Here is an 18,015-nt window from a genome sequence, read left to right on the forward strand (position 1 = left end):
TCACTATCCTATCTACCTGCTACTCCACTTTCAAGGAACTATGAACCTGCATTCCAAGGTCTCGTTGTTCAGCAACACTCCCTTGGACCTAACCATTAAGTGTATAAGTCCTGCTAAGATTTGCTTTCCCAAAATGCAACACCTCGCATTTATCTAAATTAAACTCCATCTGCCACATCTCAGCCCATTGGCCCATCTGATCAAGATCCCATTGTAATCTGAGGTAACCTCCTTCGCTATCCACTACACCTCCAATTTTTATGTCATCTGAAAACTTACTAACTGTACCACTTATGCTCACATCCAAATTATATAATGATGAAAAGTAATGGACCCAGCACCGATCCTTGTGGCACTCCACTGGTCACAGGCCTCCAGTCTGAAAAACAACCCTCCACCATCATTCTGTGTCTTCTACCTTTGAGCCAGTTCCGCATCCAAATGGCTAGTTCTCCCTGTATTCCATAAGGTCTAACCTTGCTAACCAGTCTCCCATGGGGAACCTTGTCGAATATCTTATGAAGTCCATATAGATTATATCTAACCTCATCAATCCTCTTTGTTACTTCTTCAAAAAACTCAATCAAGTTTGTGAGACATGATTTCCCATGCACAAAGCCATGTTGACTATCCATAATCAGTCCTTGTCTTTCCAAATACATGTACGTCCTGTCCCTCAGGATTCCCTCCTAAAACTTGCCCACCACCAACGTCTGGCTCACTGGTCTATAGTTCCCTGGCTTGTCCTTACCACCCTTCTTAAACAGTGGCACCACGTTAGCCAACCTCTTATAGATAACTGAGATCTCCTTACAAATTTGTTTCTCAATTTCCCTCTGATTATAATACAATCCCAATAAGGTGATCAACCCTTTCTTACTTCTCAGTTCTACCCAAATAACTTCCTTGAATGTATTTCCAGGAATATCCTCCCTCAGTACAGCTGTCATGCTATCCCTTGTCACTACTGCTCCTCCTCTCTTGCCTCCCTTTCTGTCCTTCCTGTAGCATTTGTATTCTGGAACATTAAGCGGCCAGTCCTGTCCATCCCTGAGCCATGTTTCTGTAATTGCTAGGACATCCCAGTCCCATGTTCCTAACCATGCCCTGCATTCATCTGCCTCCTCATGATCTCATGCAAAAACTTCTGACCTTTGCTCAGTCATATTAATGCTGACAATGAAGTAAGGCAACTAGTTTAGAACCTAACTTGATTTCTGAACAGGCCACTAATTTGATTTACTGCCACAACCCATTTTCAAACTCTCCTGAGGAAGTAAACACAGCCAGAGGCTTCATTCTCAATGAGAAAAATCATGCAAGACTGGCCTTGCCTCATAGCAGCATTCCTGCTGTCAAGTAATTATCCAGATTGAAATCTTCAATCTTAAGAGTTATCATAATTAATTGTTTTTAACAGGTAAATGAGGATAAAAAAATCAAAATTTTAAAAAAGGGAAATTTGGAAAGATAATTAACTGCATAAGTTGATTAGAATTGTTTTTTTTTTGAAAATTGAGGCTAAAGCAGTCTATAAAATGACATCAGACAGTTTCATAAAGAAAATATTAGTTTGTGGTTAATTTTAGGACTCGAGAAGACTTTATAAAATTGCACAGAAATGATGGACTTATTCACCTGTTTGTAATATACCACTGTAATTCCAATCTCACAGAAAAATGTACCATGAGTGGGAGCAGTGAACTTATATCTATCCTTCACCACTTCAGCAATTGTCAGGATCGTGAAATTTGTATGGAGCTGTAATTTAACATCACAAGATTGGGATACAACTCAGCCTGATTTTAGCTGCAACCAGCCAAATATTTTAGTGTCAGTTTGCCTTCTGTGCTATGGATATAATTTCATGTAGATTTCACACAAATGCACCACAGAAGTCATGTTTAAGTGAGACAATAGAGGTATGCACACCATTTTAAATCGGCATGGTATGTCACTACGAAAAACTCCCGATTCCAAAGCCTCCACATGTCCTCCTACGTAAGTCTCTGAATCAAGTACATGACCATCGTTTGTTAGTTTATTAAAGACTTGTTCCTGCTTGTTTGGGAAGATTATATTGGCATGAAAAGCCTGCACCATGAGGAGTGCCTCACAAAGCGTTCCAGAACCTTTTCTGAGCACCTGATGGAAACAAAGCAGAAATGACAATAAGGAATTAAAATATGTTTAATCATTTGATTACACAGAAACTTAGTACAGAAAGGTGGAAACTGACTGCATCAACCTTACTAGATACTTGTGGGTGGCATGGTGGCACAGTGGTTAGCACGATTGCCTCACAGCGCCAGAGACCTGGGTTCAATTCCCGCTTCAGGCAACTGTCTGTGTGGAATTTGCACATTCTCCCAGTGTCTGCGTGGGTTTCCTCCGGGTGCTCTGGTTTCCTCCCACAGTCCAAAAATGTGCAGGTTAGGTGAATTGGCCATGCTAAATTGCCCGTAGTGTTAGGTGTAGGGGTAAATGTAGGGGAGTGGGTCTGGGTGAGTTGCTCTTTGGAGGGTCGGTGTGGACTTGTTGGGTCGAAGGGCCTGTTTCCACACTATAAGTAATCTAATCTACTTTCTTCATGTAAAATGCAAAAAACATTAGAGCCATCTTGTGGCAGCAATTGTGCATTGCAAACAACATCTTGATGATAACTCCAACCAATGTGGAAACCGGTTTGAGCCACTGTCTCATCATTCAACAGATTGTTGATCTGCTTTTCAAACCTATTTATTTGCTTTTTATACAAATTTCTTGATACCTGTATCACCAAAGTCATCAGTCACTGAGAAATGTGAATTGAAATATTCAAAACTTTTTGAGAGGGGTTGGATTTTCAGATCTTCATAAAGTAGTGCTTTCAGATTTTCCTTCTGATCTGCTGAGCTCCATTAACATTTTGCCTCCTTTTTGTGTGTAACCCCACCAAAGGAAATGGTTCTCTCTGTATCTACCCTATCAAATACTTTTATTCCAAATACTATTAGAGATTAATATTTTTATAAATTAGATCAGCCTTCAAAATTTAAACAAGGCAATTTTATGCTAACTGCTCTCAACTACCCTTTCAACTGATACACTGGTGAATCTGCACTGTGCCCTATCCTGAAGTTTAGTGCCCAAAACGGACAATTCTCTAGCTGGTGTGGCTTGCACAATTCACACACCACTATTATATTCCCATCCATTATTGATCACATTTTGTATCTGAAAATTACCTTTTCATGATCTGCATACATTAAACACACAATTCTCTTCTCCTCCACATCCATTCCAATTTTTTTTCACAACCCAAATGGATGACCTGACACCTCTCCATGTCACTAGATTTGCAAATTTGTCACAAGCTAAAGCTTTCAACTTACTGGAAATTGAATTTTTAATATTTCCAAGTCTGTTTTTAGCTCAGAAGTAACCCATGTACCTTAATTGCTTTTTAAGTGGAAAAAATTCCTTCCTATCTTAAATCTTTCTGGGCCCTGAAACGTTCTGGTTAAATAAAAATAAAGCAAAGCTTAGAGGATTTGTAGTTGAACAAGAGCAGATCCAGGTGACCTCTGAATTTCTCCTGTCCTTCCATTTTTGACAACGTGCAATTTTCATTTATGGTGACAAACAGATACTTGGCTTGGGAAGTCTACAGTTCTACGAGAAGGCACAAGGACAAACTAATATGCCATCACTTCTTGGAACAACATGCTAACTAAGGCACTGTCTTACAGGGGTATTATTTTTACTTTTTTCTGTAATTATGTAATATTTAATCCCTTAAAATGGTAATTATGTAATATTTAATCCCTTAAAATGGTACAAGGAAATCAATCTTTTAATCTGTTTACACATGTTCATAGTTTAACTTTTGACAGAACCTCTCTGCTCCAAATTTCATTACAACTTTGATCCAGAAAAGAGCATCCACCCAGTATTCAAACAAGCCTGGAACAAAAAAAATCTGAGGGAAGTTAGAAAACTCCCTGGCCCTGAAACCATTCCAGATGAAGCAGAAATTAGTTATTCTTGTTGGAAACCCATCACAGCCACCTCAAAACACCAGAAAGAACAAGAGCAGTGTTGTCACAGTAAAGCCATTATCTCCAAGCCCATCTTGACATGGATTTGATGCTGCCTTTTCTTGGCTGCATTAATTCTGTACTGAAAATAATTATAGGAACTCCATCAGAAAGATTGCAGCTGCTCAAGAAGGTACATCAGCATTTTTCAAGATAACAAAGTTGAACAATAAACACATGATTGTGAGCATCACCCAAATTGAGTACTAATTGAAAGAAAACCTCCTCAAGACTTTATATCCATACCTCATCAGGTTCCATAGGGATGATTGTACACAAGGCAAAAATGAAGGGGTGCACATACTTCATGTACATGTAATAGGTAGCCACAGCATCAGACACTGAGTATGTGGCTAAAGTCTGCAATAGAAAATAAAGTTCCATTAATAATTAGCCATGCATAATTCTACTACTGTTGGTTGTAGGTCATCACTTTAAAACTTTTAAGAAATAAAACAACGTTGATGATTTTAGCAGTACATATTTCTACACTTCAATGAAACTGCAACTTGTATTTGTAATGCAAACTCTTCCCTCCACCAGGACAATATCATATACTCTTAGGTGTATTATAGTCTCCCCTTCACAACTACTATTATCTTTGGGTCTCAGCATGCTGTCTTCAATCCCGAGGATTGAGTTCCCCTACATCCCTACAACAGTGGTAGCCCATGTTAAACCAACAATCAACCCCTGCAACTTTTCCTGAGTGGACTGACCTCCACTCCTGCATGATTTTCCTAATTTCCTTATCAATGCCAACACCATTCAGTGCCTTAAAATTTTATGCTTAAAGCTGAGTGTGTGTTATAATTTCCTGGCACTCAGAATTCCATGCAAAAGGTTGAAACCTTGTCTGCTTTGTTATGTGTTTTAGGATTGTTACAATTGTCTTCTACAATTATATAGCTTGGGTTTTTTTATTCTTGTGTGATGATCTTATGTTCTGTTGTTCAAGACAATCTGCAGTCTTGTATAAATAGGTTTCAGTGACTAATTACCACATTAACTAAAGAAACAAAAAAAACTATCCAACCAAGCTTTTATTCTAGGACCTGATTTATAGTATCATCAAGTGGGATCATAGCATTGGCCACTTTACCTCAGTCAAAGTACATATGCTAATTTCCAATGTCTCCACCCTCAGTGATAAAGTTATTGTCTTCAGATTCTTCACTGCTGGCTTCCACATCAGTTATATCATTTTAGAGTCAGAGAGATGTACAGCAGGGAAACAGACCCTTCAGTCCAACCCGTCCATGCTGACCAGATATCCCAACCCACCTGCCAGCACCCGGCCCATATCCCTCCAAACCCTTCCTATTCATATACCCATCCAAATGCCTCTTAAATGTTGCAGTTGCACCAGCCTCCACCACTTCCTCTGGCAGCTCATTCCATACACGTACCACCCTCTGCGTGAAAAGGTTGCCCCTTAGGTCCCTTTTATATCTTGCCCCCTTCACCCTAAACCTACGTCCTCTACTTCTGGACTCCCCCACCCCAGGGAAAATACTTGTCTATTTATTGAATCCACGTCCCTCAGGATTTTAGAAACCTCTAGGAGGTTTCTAATAAAGCCTCCGGCGCTCCAGGGGAAACAGCTCCAGCCTATTCAACCTCTCCCCATAGCTCAAATCTTCCAACCCTGGCAACATCCTTGTAAATCTTTTCTGAAACCTTTCATGTCTCTGGGTCCAAATGGCTAGTTCTCCCAGTCTTCAATGAGATCTAACCTTGCTAACCAGTCTCTCATGCGGAAACCTTGTTGAACCCCTTACTGAAGTCCATATGGAGCACATCCACTCCTTTTCCCTCAACAATTGTCTTTGTTACTTCTTCAAAAAACTCAATCAAGTTTGTGAGATATGATTTCCCATGCACAAAGCCATGTTAACTATCCCTAATCAGCCCTTGCCTTTCCAAATACATGAAAATGCTGTCCCTCAGGATTCCCCCCAACAACTTGCCTACCACCAACATCAGGCTCACCGGTCTAGAGTTCCTTGGCTTGTCCTTACCACCTTTCTTAAATGATACAAATATCTCAGCAAGGGCCCCAGCAATCGCCTCTCTAGCCTCCCACAGAGTTCTAGACTACAACTGATTAGGTCCTGAGGATTAATCCACCTTTATTCATTTCAAGACATCCAGCACTTCCTCCTCTGTAATATGGACATTTTTCAGGATGTCACCATCTATTTCCCCAAACTAATGCAAAATACTTGTTTAGTATCTCCCCCATCTCCTGCAGCTCCACACAAAGGCTGCCTTGCTGATTTTTGAGGGGTCCATGTTCTTCCTAGTTAACTTTTTGTTCTTAATATATTTTGTAAAAACCCTTTCGGTTCTCCTTAGCCCTATTTGCCAAAGCTATCTCATGTCCCCTTTTTGACCTCCTGATTTCACTCTTAAGTATACTCTAAGGATTCATTCGATCTCTCCTGTCTATACCTGACATATGCTTCCTTCATTTCTTGACTAAACCCTACCATATTTCTTACAACCAAGCACATTCTTCTATTCCACCAAGTTTCTAGTGATACAACCTCCTCAGATATACTTGTTCATTCTTTTAACTATTGATCTCCTTGTCACCTTCTAGTGCTGGTCATTTCAGCTTTTCTGAACATGTATTATTACGTGTTGTTATTACCTGTGGTTCTTCAGTGGCCATTCGACACATATCTTCAGGATCTAATTCCACAGGGTCATATCCGAGTTTGGCTTTAGCTGCAGCTTTCAAGTTCTGGCTACCTACAGGGAGGTAGCTGTCTCGTTTCACCCACCTGGTTTGAAAGGGGCATCCAATTTAAAAAAATTATTTCAGTCTAACAAAAATCCAAGGGGAAAATGAAAATATTATGAGTACCAATCTTAACATATGGAATGAAGAATCTTAGCAACTTGTTTTTATTGCTCATTCAAGACAACATAGGCATTGCTGGCTGAGCTAACACTTATTGATCATTCCAAGTTGCTGTGGAATAGGTGGTGTTGGGGTGCTTTTTAGAACTGCTACAGACCTTCAGATTTAGAAACGTACTTCCAGGATTTTGCCCCAGTGACTATGAAGGAATAGTGATGCAGCTCTAAATCAGGATGTTGTGTGGTTTGAAAAGGGATTTGTTAGTGGTATTGCTTCCAGACATCTGCCTTCACCATTCAATATGGTCAAGATTGTAAGTTTAGCAATTGCTTTCGAAGAAGCCTTGGTGAGTTATTGCAGCAAATCATGTACATGGCACATACTGCTGCTTCTATACATTACTGGTAAAAGGAGTCAATACTGAAGGGGTTGGATATGATTTGACTTGCTTTATTGTCATGTGTACCTAAGTACAACGAAAAGTTTTGTTTGCAAACATTACAGGCAGATCACAGTAAGCAATGACATACAAATCCTAAAGGTGAAAAACAAACTTGGACAGAGTGAGACATACAGATTACACCGCACAGGACCGAGGCAAGAACATTAACACTATCATTATTATTTGAAGTTAGAGAGGCCATTCATTAGTCTAATAACAGCAGGGAATAAGCTGTTCTTGAACCTGCTGGTGTGAGTGTTCTGGCTTCTGTATCTTCTGCTTGACAGAGGAAGTTGTAAGAGATCATTACTGGGATGGTAGGGGACTTTGACAATGTTGGCAGTCTTTTTGCAGCAACAAGAGGTGTAAATGGAGTCCATGGATGGGAAGTTGGATTCCATGATGGTCTGGCCTGTGCACACAACCTTCTGTAGTTTCTTACAGTATTGGATAGAGCAGTCGCCGTACCAGGCTGTTGTGCACCCAAATAGTATGCTTTCTGTGGTGCATCTTCAAAAGTTGGAGAGTGTCCTTATGGACATGCCAAATTTCTTGAGTCGCCTGAAGAGGAGACGTGTTGTGCCTTCTTAATTACTGCATCAATGTGTGAAGTCCAGGACAGGTTGTTGGTTATCATCACTCCTAGGAACTTGATGCTCTCAACCTGCTCAACCTTTGCTGCATTTATATGGGGGGAGTATGTTCTCATCCTCTCTTCCTGAAGTCAATGATCAGATTTTGGTTTCGCTGACATTCAAAGAGAGAATTTTAATCAATGCATCACGACACCAAGCCCTCTATTTCTTTTCCGTATTCTGACTCATCATTGTTTAATATCTGTCCTATCACGTGTAGTCAGCAAACTTGTAGATGGCATTTGTTCAGAATTTGACTACACATTTGGAGTGTACAGGGAGTATGGAAGGGGGCTGGAATTGCATCTTTATGGGTCTCCAGTGTGGAGTGTTATCAGGGAGAAGGTATAGTTGTCTACATTCACAGGTTGCGGTCGATAGATCAGGAAGCCGAGGATCCAGTTTTCGAGGACGGAACAAAGACCAAGGTCTCCAAGTTTTGAGTTCAGTCTGGAGGGTATAATGGCATTGAAGACAGAGCTGTAGTCAATGGTCAAGAGTCTGACAGAAGTGTCCTTGTTTTCCAGATGTTCCAGGGACGACTGCAGGGCTAAAGAAATGGTGTCCATTACAGACCTGTTACATCGATAGACAAATTGCAGGGGATAGATGCAGGCTGCTTTGTTCTGAATGGTGTCAGCTTGAATGTTGTTAGTGCAGCATCCATCCAGGAAAATTGATAGCATTCAATCATGCCACTAGCCTGTGCTTTGTAGATGCTGGACAGGCAGTGGGGAAACAAGAGCGAAACGTTCCTTGCTACAGACCTATCCTGCAGCCACAGTATGCATGTCACTTGTCAAGTTCAGTTTCTGGTCAAATGTAACCCTGAAGATGTTGATCACTGGGAAGGTATCGGGGGAGAAATCTGTAATGACAATGCTGTGAAAAGTCAAAGAGCAATGGTGCTTCTCATATGGGAGATAGTCATTGCTTAGAAAGAAAGTCACTTGCTGCTTATTAGCCCATGCTTGGATGATAATTTATTCTTGCTGTATATGAAGAGTCGCAAATGATGAACAACATTTTGCAATCAGTGAACATCCTCATGTCTGACTTTATGGTGTCTGTCTGGTCATCACTGAAGTAGTTGACAATGGTTGGGCACAGGGCACCACCCTGAAAGATTCCTGCAGTAATGTCTTGGGGCTGAGATGATTGACCCCAACAACCAGAAACATCTTCCTTTATCAAGGTGTGATTCCAACCAGTAGGCAATGGACCCCAGTTAGACTTTAGATCTGATCTGTTGTTCATGGGATTGCTTCACCTCTCTATTCCATGCTGCTTGCACAGCCCTGTCAGGTGTCCCTGCACTTTTCTCAAGATAAGGGTTATTCCTCCCATTACTTTGCAGCTTGTAGCTCAATTTTTCATCAGCAATCCTCTTTTAAAGTGCTGTGGCTACAAAAACAACTGCGCATTACACCTGCTTATCTGAACACCGAGATGAACGCAGTAATCATTCCGAGGAACTTGACCACAGCATTATTAAATAAAATTGGACACAAAACACCTTGGGAATTTACAGTAGATGCTTGGTCAAAGAAGTAGAGAGAGGTAAAAGGCAAAGAGATTTAAGTAAAGATTTTCAAACATAGGATATTGAATGTTGAAGGCGCAGTTGAAATAACAGAATAGTTAGAAATGGGAATGCACAAAAAGCTAGAATTGGAGCAACACAAGCATTTGAGTGTTGGAGGGTTGAAGAAGACTATAGAGGGACAAAGCAGAAGTGCCTTCGAGGGATTTGAGAATATTACCAGGCAGGAGTTTGCGAGGTCTGGGGTGATGAGTGAATAGGACCTGGTGCAAGTTAAGTTAAAGACTGCACCGCACAACTGCGAGGCAATGATAATCTTCAACAAATCAGAATCTAACAGTCCTTTGATATTCAATGGCATTACCATCCCTGCATCCTCCATGATCAACACCCTGCGGATTACCATCAGAAATCGAACTGGACAAGCAATTTAATGTAGCGGCTACAAGACCAGATCAGAGGCGAGGAATCTTGCAGCAAGTAACAACTTCTGACTCCCAAAGCCTGTCCACCATCTAGAAGGCACAAGTCAAAAACATGTTGGAATACTTCACGTTCTCCTGAATTAGTGCAGTTCCAACTTGAGAACCTTGGCACCAGCCTACTTGATTGTTTCTGGATGTAATGCCTTTCAGTAGTTTCAGCAGCAGCACTACCAGCAGAAACTGTGCATTCACAAGATGCTCCATTGAAGCTTTCCAAGTGTTCTTAGACAGCACCCTCCAAACACAACTGCTAATCATCTATAAGGACAAGGGTGAAGATACATGAAAACACCACCACGTGCAGGTTCCCCTCCAAGCCATTCACCATCCTGACTTAAAAGTGATCACCACTCCTTCATTGTCAGTGGGTCAAAATCCTGAAATCTCCTCCCGAGTGGCTGACCAACATCAAATGCACTACACTGGCTTAAGGAGGCAGCTCACTGCTACCTTCTCAAAGGCAACCAGGGACAGGCACAGCCAACAATGTCCACATTCCATGCATGAATCAAACAAAATTCAATGAGGCTGGAAAATGAAAGGCGAGGCAGGAGGAATATACTAAGTTAACCCTATAGGCAAAGGTGTGGATGAGAGTTTCAGCTGATAAGGTGGGGTGGGCGGGATTCAGTCAATGTTACAGAGCTGGAATCACATCAAGATTTTCCTATTATTTCAAAAATAAACTTCATATTTTAGGAGCCTTTTTGGAGCCACCTGTGTGAATTCACCGTTTAAATAACAAGAGCATTTCATCCCAATGCTTTAGCCACAGTGAGTTGCCAGGAAGAGGACTGGGTGATCCTTTGTGAAAAATAATAATTTTTACTAGTAATATTTTGTAATTTATCAAACTACAGCAATAATCAGAGGCAGGCACTGACCCATATCGTTAACTCTCTTTTTCTCTCTCGAAAGACAGAGCTTGACCAGTGTTTGCACTTTTCTTTGTTTTAATTTCAGAAATAAAAACTTCATATTTTAGGAGTCTTTTTGGAGTCAACTGTGTGAAGTCACTGTTTAAATAACAACAGAATTTCATCCCAATCTGGACACAATCACATGCAAATCATGTACAGATTTTCTTGATAATCCCACGCAACAGGAAGAAGACTTTTCCTTGACAATCATCCTGCTTACTACTCAGGTGGGAGGACATTTCTGTAGAAGTGATCTGTTTGCTGCCTGAAAACGCAGTTGGTTAATGCTCAGTATGGAATTCAGCCACGTAGACTACAGGGCTCTCTTTTTACATTCCTCCTCAATGCTGGTTGAAACCTGGCTGAAGTCAGACAATTCATCTCAGGATTTGGAGATGCCGATGTTGGACTGGGGTGTACAAAGTTAAAAATCACACAACACCAGGTTATAGTCCAACAGGTTTATTTGGAAGCACTAGCTTTTGGAGCACTGATCCTTCATCAGGTGGTTGTGGAATATAAGATCGTAAGACACAGAATTTTTGGCAAAACTTTACAGTGTGGTTTTACTGAACTTATATATTGAAAAAGATCTGGATTGTTTGTTAGTCTCTCATCTTTTAGAATGAACTGGTTTCAGTTCTTTCATATGTAAATCTCAGAACTTTTTTGAAGTTACATTCTCAAATGAACTTTAACACTTGGTATCATTTCAGCCCAAATAATGCATTGAAGGTGTGAGCTGCCCTGTGTGGGACAGAATGTACCGCAACAGTCAGACTGATTCTAATCTAAACAATGGATTTACAGAATCTTACATGGATTCATGCAGTTTTTAAGCAAAGTAGAATGTAATTCTGCAAGTACAAATTCACCACACAAACTTATATGTGCATGTGTGTGTGTGTGTGTGTGTGTGATTGTGTGTGTTTGTGTGTGCGTGTGCGTAGGAGTGTCTGTGCATCTGTGTGCGTGCGTCAGTCTGTGTGTATAGTGCAATGGGGTCACCTGTAGTGTGACATGAACTCAAGGTTCTAGTTGAGGTAATCTCCATGGGCATCGAATTTGGCTATCAGCCTCTGCTCAGCCACTTTTCATTGTTGCCAAAGTCTGCCTTGGAGGACAGTCAACCGAAGGTCTGAGGTCAAATGTCCTGGACTGCTGAAATGTTCTCTGACTGGTAGGGAACACTCCTGTTAGTTGATTGTTATACAGTGTCCATTCATCTGTTGCCACAGCCTCTGCTTGGTCTCGCCAATGTACCATGCCTTGGGGCATCCTTGCCTGCAGCGTACAAGATAGACAACATTGACAGTCACATGAGTACCTACACGGTGAGAAGTGTCCCCAAGCATAATGGTGGCATCCGTGTTGACACTCTGACACGTCTTGCAGTGTCCACCATGACAAGGTTGTACGGTGTTGTCCTGAAAGCCAGGCAGTTTGCTATGAACAATGATCTGTTTCAGGTTTGGTGATCATTTATAGGTGAGAAGTGGAGTTGTGGGGAAGGTCTTGGCGAGGTGCTCATCCTCATTGGTAATGTGCTGCAGGCTGCGAAGACCATGGCATAATTTTTTGGCTCCTGGGAAGTACTGGACAATAAAGGGTACCCTGTCAGTTGCATCCAGTGTCTGCTTCCTGAGGCGATCATTACGGTTTCTCACTGTGGCATGTCAGAACTGGCAGTCGATGAGTTGAGCATTGTACCCTGCTCTTACAGAGCATCCTTGAGTACTTCCAGGTGCCCGTCACGTTCCTCCTCATCTGATCAGATCCTGTGTATGCGTAGGGCTTGCCCATAGAGGATGGCTGTTTTAATGTGTTTTGGGTGGAAGCTGGAGAAGTGTAGCATCGTGTGGTAATCTGTGGGTTTGCGGTAGAGTGAGATGCTGAGGTGCCCATCCTTGATGGAGATGCTACACAACTTCCAGGAGTCCTGGGAGAAGTCACTGAAACAACTATAAAGTGATATCAACGAGTTTCATCTCACCATGGGCTACTCTCTACTATCTGTCTCATTCTTGGACACATGCATGTCCATCAATGATGGGCACCTCAGCACCTCACACTACCGCAAACCCACGGATAACCTCACGATGCTACACTTTCTCCAGCTTCCACCCGGTACTGGCAACAACGAAAAGTGGCCGAGCAGAGGCTGATAGTCAAGTTCGGTATCCAAGGGGAAGGCCTCAACTGGGACCTTGGGTATGTGTCACACTACAGGTGACCCCATTGCGAGAGACACACACACACACACACACACACACAAAATGTAACATCTAAACAGCAGGTATGTAGTATTGAATGAGGAAACTGATTGAGTGAAACTGTGTTGCTCTCAGTTAAAGCCAGCAGATGTTCATGACTTTGACCTACATGAGTTATTGGAGGTCAAATATTTTCTTCCTCCTTTTGCTAATTCTCACTCTTAGCTGACAGAATGCATTGATATCTTGCTAGATAACGATCTTTAGTGTCACTGGTTTCAGTGTTGTCTGTGTTCAAACGAGGACTGGAGAGTAGTTAATGTGCCTTCATTTAAGAAAGGCTGTAAGGAGAAGTCTGGGAACTATAAACCTGTGAGTCTGATATCCGTGGTTAGGTAGAATTTTGGAGGCACCTGAAAGATAGGGTTTACATGCATTTGGATGAGCAAGGAATGATTAAGGATATTCAACAAGTAGGCTAATTAGTAAATTTAGATCACATGGAATTCAGGGTGACTTTACCAACTGGAGATGGTAGGTGTCAGAGGGTAGTGGTGGAGGGTTGTTTCTCAGACTGGAGGCCTGTGACCAGCAGTGCTCCACAGAGATCAGTACTGGGTCCACTTCTGCTTGGCATTTATAGAAACAATTTGGATGAGAATATAGGAGGCATGGTCAATAGGTTTGTGGGTGACACCAAAATTGGTGGTACAGTGGACAGTGAAGGTAATCACAGATTACAAAAAGATCTTGACCAATTGGGCCAATGGGCTGAGGCATGGCAGATGAAGTTTAATTTGGATAAATGCAAGGTGTTGTATTGCATTTTGATTAATGGTAGGACCCTAGCAGTGTTGTGGAACAGAGAGACCAAGAGTTTAGGTACATAATACTTTGACATTTACATCACAGGTAGACAGGGGTTTAGGCATTTAGCATGCTTGCCTTCATTGCACAGAAAATTGAGTATAGGAGTTGGGACATCATGTTGAGGCTGTCCAGGGTGTTGGTGAGGGTTCTTCTGGAGTACTGCATGCAGTTCTGGTCACCCTGTTATAGGAACGATATTACTAAATGTAGACGGTTCAGAAAAGATTTACCAGTATGTTGCCAGGATTGCAGGGTTTGAGTTGTACAAATAGGCTGGACAGATTGGGGCCTTTTTCCACTGGAGGAGAGGTTGAGGGATGACCTTGCAGAGGTTTATAAAAATCAGGAGGGGCATAGATAAAATAAAAAGTAAAGGTATTTTCCCAAAGGTATGCGAGTTCAAAAGTAGGGGGCATATTTTTAAGGTGGGAGGAGAAAGCATGTGAGGAGCAACTTTTTTTTTTAAAAACAGTGTGGTTAGTACGTGGAATGAACTGCTGGAGGAAGTGGTGAATGCAACTAGACATTTGGATAAGTACATGAATGGGAAATGTTTGGAGGGATATGGGCCAACTGCTGGCAGGTGGGACTAGTTAGTTTGGGAATGTAGTTAGCATGGACTAGTTGAACCAAAGGGTTTATGACTGGGATTCATTTCCTCTGGGTACACTTACGTGAAGATTTATTGCAGCGCACTGATCGTCACATTTCTGATTATTGAGAAAGAAATTGGGTTTTGCTTATAGGACAGCAGACAATTGTCCTCAATCTCAGGATGATACTATAATGAAGGTCACATATATAATTGTTACCGCTAAGAATGGAATACGTTAATAAGATTTGTTTTCAAATATATTCCTGTAGGAAATGGAAGTTTCCAGTTTGACATTACCACTCAAATGGTGAAATTACCCTCTCAAATGCACAATTAAAGACAACTTCATCAACTCATATCTCCTACCTGTAGCAGTCCATGTGAATGCTCTGACTAGCTTTGAACTCGCCCTGACTATCCTTCTGAAAGCCAATCTCCTTGTACATGTTCAAACCATGCACAGCAGCTCGTGCCTCCACAAAAGGCCTGGAAAGCAGATATTAAGTAAATATTAGTTCTGAAAAACATATTATATCACTCTTCCACTTCCCATTGCAAAGTAAATGGTTTCAAATAATACAGTGGATTGCATACTCTACATGCAAAATACTGGAGACATCTGGTGTCGAAAATTAATATTGCAATTACCATTAAAATGTTTTCCTCTCTACATCTGTTAATCAGATTTACTCAATTCCTACCATGTCAAAACAAGATTAGAGAAAGATTGGGCTGGAATAACTATTTTCAAAAGGAATTATGTTTGGAAGAAAGATTAAGCATAGCCAGAGGTAAAACTATCTAGAAATTAAAGCTTTACGTTCCTTTTTATTATAAGGATACATGAAATTGCATGACATTCAGTATTAGCAGTCAGAAAGGGCTATTAATCAATGAATTGTAAATTACTATAAAATTGAAACATTAGCCAAAATTATACATAGAAAACTTCTCAACTCTTGATGAACATGCCAGGCAATTATAGAATATGTAATGCAAAGCAGGCCATTTGGCCCCAAAACTCCATGATCCATCTAAAATCTTCCATCTTTTCTCTTAACCAAATCTGTAAATCTTTCCAATCCTTTCTCTCTCATAATTACATAAGAGTTTTCTGTAGGCCTCCGATAAATTCCAGAGATGTAGAGGAAAGGATAGCAAAGATGATTCTGGATAGGAGTGAGTGTAACAGGGTAGTTGTTATGGGGGACTTTAACTTTCCAAATATGGACTTGAAATACTATATTTTGAGTACTTTAAGTGGGTCACATTTTGTCCATTGTGGGCAGGAGGGTTTTCTGACACAGTATGCAGACAGGCCAACAAGAGGCGTGGTCACATTGGATTTGGTACTGGGTCATGAACCAGGCCAGGTGTTAGATTTGGAGGTTGGTGAGCACTTTGGTGATAGCGACCACAATTTGTTTATGTTTACTTTAGTGATGGAAAGGGAGGAGGGCAGGAGTTATAGTTGGGGGAAAGGCAATTATGGTGCAATTAAGCAAGATTTCGGATGCATAGTTAATTAAAATTTCAGCATCAATTTGCTTTCATTGGGCCTTTACTGATGTGTGTCACAACTTTGAGAGATTCTGTATTTATAACCTTGTGTCCCTTTGAAATTACTTGATTTGGCAATTACATGCACACTTTACAAAAACCTTATCTTCCTGTATTGTGCAGTAGCTGTACCCCACCAATGTGAAGTCTGCAAATTTAAAGTTGTGTTTTAATTCCAAGTTCTAAATCATAAACATAGACTATGTACAAGCTTTCACCAACACTAATCTTTGTGGGGCTTCCACTTCTCACTCTGCATACCAAACAGAATGTTCGGGATTAATTTTTGTTCTCTGCATCATAATATTACAACACTGTTAACCTATGGTAGCTGATTTAACATGGTTAAGCTTGACATAATTAAGCTCATAAACCTTCAGATTTTATTTTCTGCACTGTAATTTGCTGCTTAAATAATATTTACTGTTATTTAAAGGTTAAGTGCTGTGACAGAGTTCCACAAAAGGGACAGTAAGTTAAAAAAAATCTCAATGAGTAGACTAGAAAAAGTGAAAATATCACTGGCAGCAAATCAGGACACAATCATTCACTCCAGCTAGAAACACTCCAGAGCAATCACTGTTGTATGAACAATAAAAACACTCACCAATCAAAAGAATCACCATTATATGTCACAAGTATGTTAGGCTTTGTTTCTTGAAGGTGTTCAAACCACCTACGAATTAAGCTTGCCTAAACCAAAAAAAAATCACACTTTGAAAAGACGACTTTTACAAATGGCTGAAATATTTTCTGAAAAACAAGGAAATCATGTGCTGGACAGAGCTGGGATCTGTGAAATTGGGTCTCCAGCCCTAAATAGCCAGCACTGGACATTCAACCATGAGGCCTTAGTACAAAAAGTTAAAATTACTGAACAAAACAATTCCAAATACAAAAAGGTATGAAATCAACTAATAGCTTAATCAAACAGATTTCACTGACCTCATCTGGTTCATTAAAAACACAAAAAGGGCCCTCATATTCTGGCTTTGGTGTAAACTCAAAATCCTCAATATCTTCAGACACAATTTCCCTGTTTGTAATCAAATAGCCCTGTAAAAAGAGAGACAGAAATATTATGATTGCTAGTCATTTCTAAGCATACATGAATTACTGTTCTGTAGGACATCAGCAGCACTAGGCAAGAATCCAACAACTTTCTTTTATCACCTTTAACATGTAAAGACTAATACATATCAGAGGCTTAACTAGATGCTGCACCAAAAATGGATACAATGGGGGAACCTAATGCTTGGTCAAATAGGTGCATTTTAACAAGGACCTTAAACCAAAAAAAAAAATCAGAGGCTGGGTGATTAGAACATAGAACATTACAGAACAGGCCCTTTGGCCCTCGATGTTGCGCCGACTTGTCATACCAATCTGAAGCCCATCTAACGTACACTATTCCATGTACGTCCATATGCTTGTTAAAGGCACAGTTGCTTATGTTTGAGAGTTTATATAAGTGCCATAGTTGGTTGAGCTGAGAATTGTGAGAGAGAGAGTAAAAGTAAAGGGAGAATTACAAGATGAAGCAGTGAGGCTCAAATGTGACTGGGAAACAATAGGAAACAGCAGGACTGGAGTAATGGCTGAGTGGAACTTACTACAGGTTAAGATAGAGACATCAGAGATTATGAATGAACTGAGGTTTAGCGTCAGAAAGGAAAGTAGTGAAATAAACTACTTTCAGTAATGTCAAGACATACCCTTGGATGAGTTTTTTTTTAAAATGCAGAAGATTGGCTGCTATAGAGGTGAAAGCGAACTGTGTAGAGGACATGGTTAAGAAGCTCAT

The 18,015-nt window shown here is 40.7% G+C and overlaps 1 protein-coding gene across 2 annotated transcripts in view; it reads right to left on the bottom strand.

Annotated features, from left to right (window-relative positions):
• The window catches only part of pole (polymerase (DNA directed), epsilon), a 160,005-nt gene that overhangs the window by 122,181 nt on the left and 19,809 nt on the right, over nt 1-18,015 (bottom strand). For both annotated transcript variants that reach the window (XR_006315365.2, XM_043715574.2), the window contains exons 10-15: nt 17,157-17,267; nt 16,819-16,904; nt 15,018-15,137; nt 6,736-6,868; nt 4,326-4,439; nt 1,933-2,145 (exon numbers count right to left, since the gene is read on the bottom strand). Coding sequence is in view for 1 of the 2 variants with exons in the window: in XM_043715574.2 (XP_043571509.2) it covers nt 1,933-2,145; nt 4,326-4,439; nt 6,736-6,868; nt 15,018-15,137; nt 16,819-16,904; nt 17,157-17,267 (777 nt within the window). In the remaining variant the exon portion in view is untranslated. The remainder of the gene's footprint in view (nt 1-1,932; nt 2,146-4,325; nt 4,440-6,735; nt 6,869-15,017; nt 15,138-16,818; nt 16,905-17,156; nt 17,268-18,015) is intronic.

Source organism: Chiloscyllium plagiosum, unplaced genomic scaffold, assembly GCF_037043375.1.
Source record: "Chiloscyllium plagiosum isolate Xiang-an unplaced genomic scaffold, Cpla_swu_hap1 HiC_scaffold_24, whole genome shotgun sequence".
NCBI lineage: Eukaryota > Metazoa > Chordata > Chondrichthyes > Orectolobiformes > Hemiscylliidae > Chiloscyllium > Chiloscyllium plagiosum.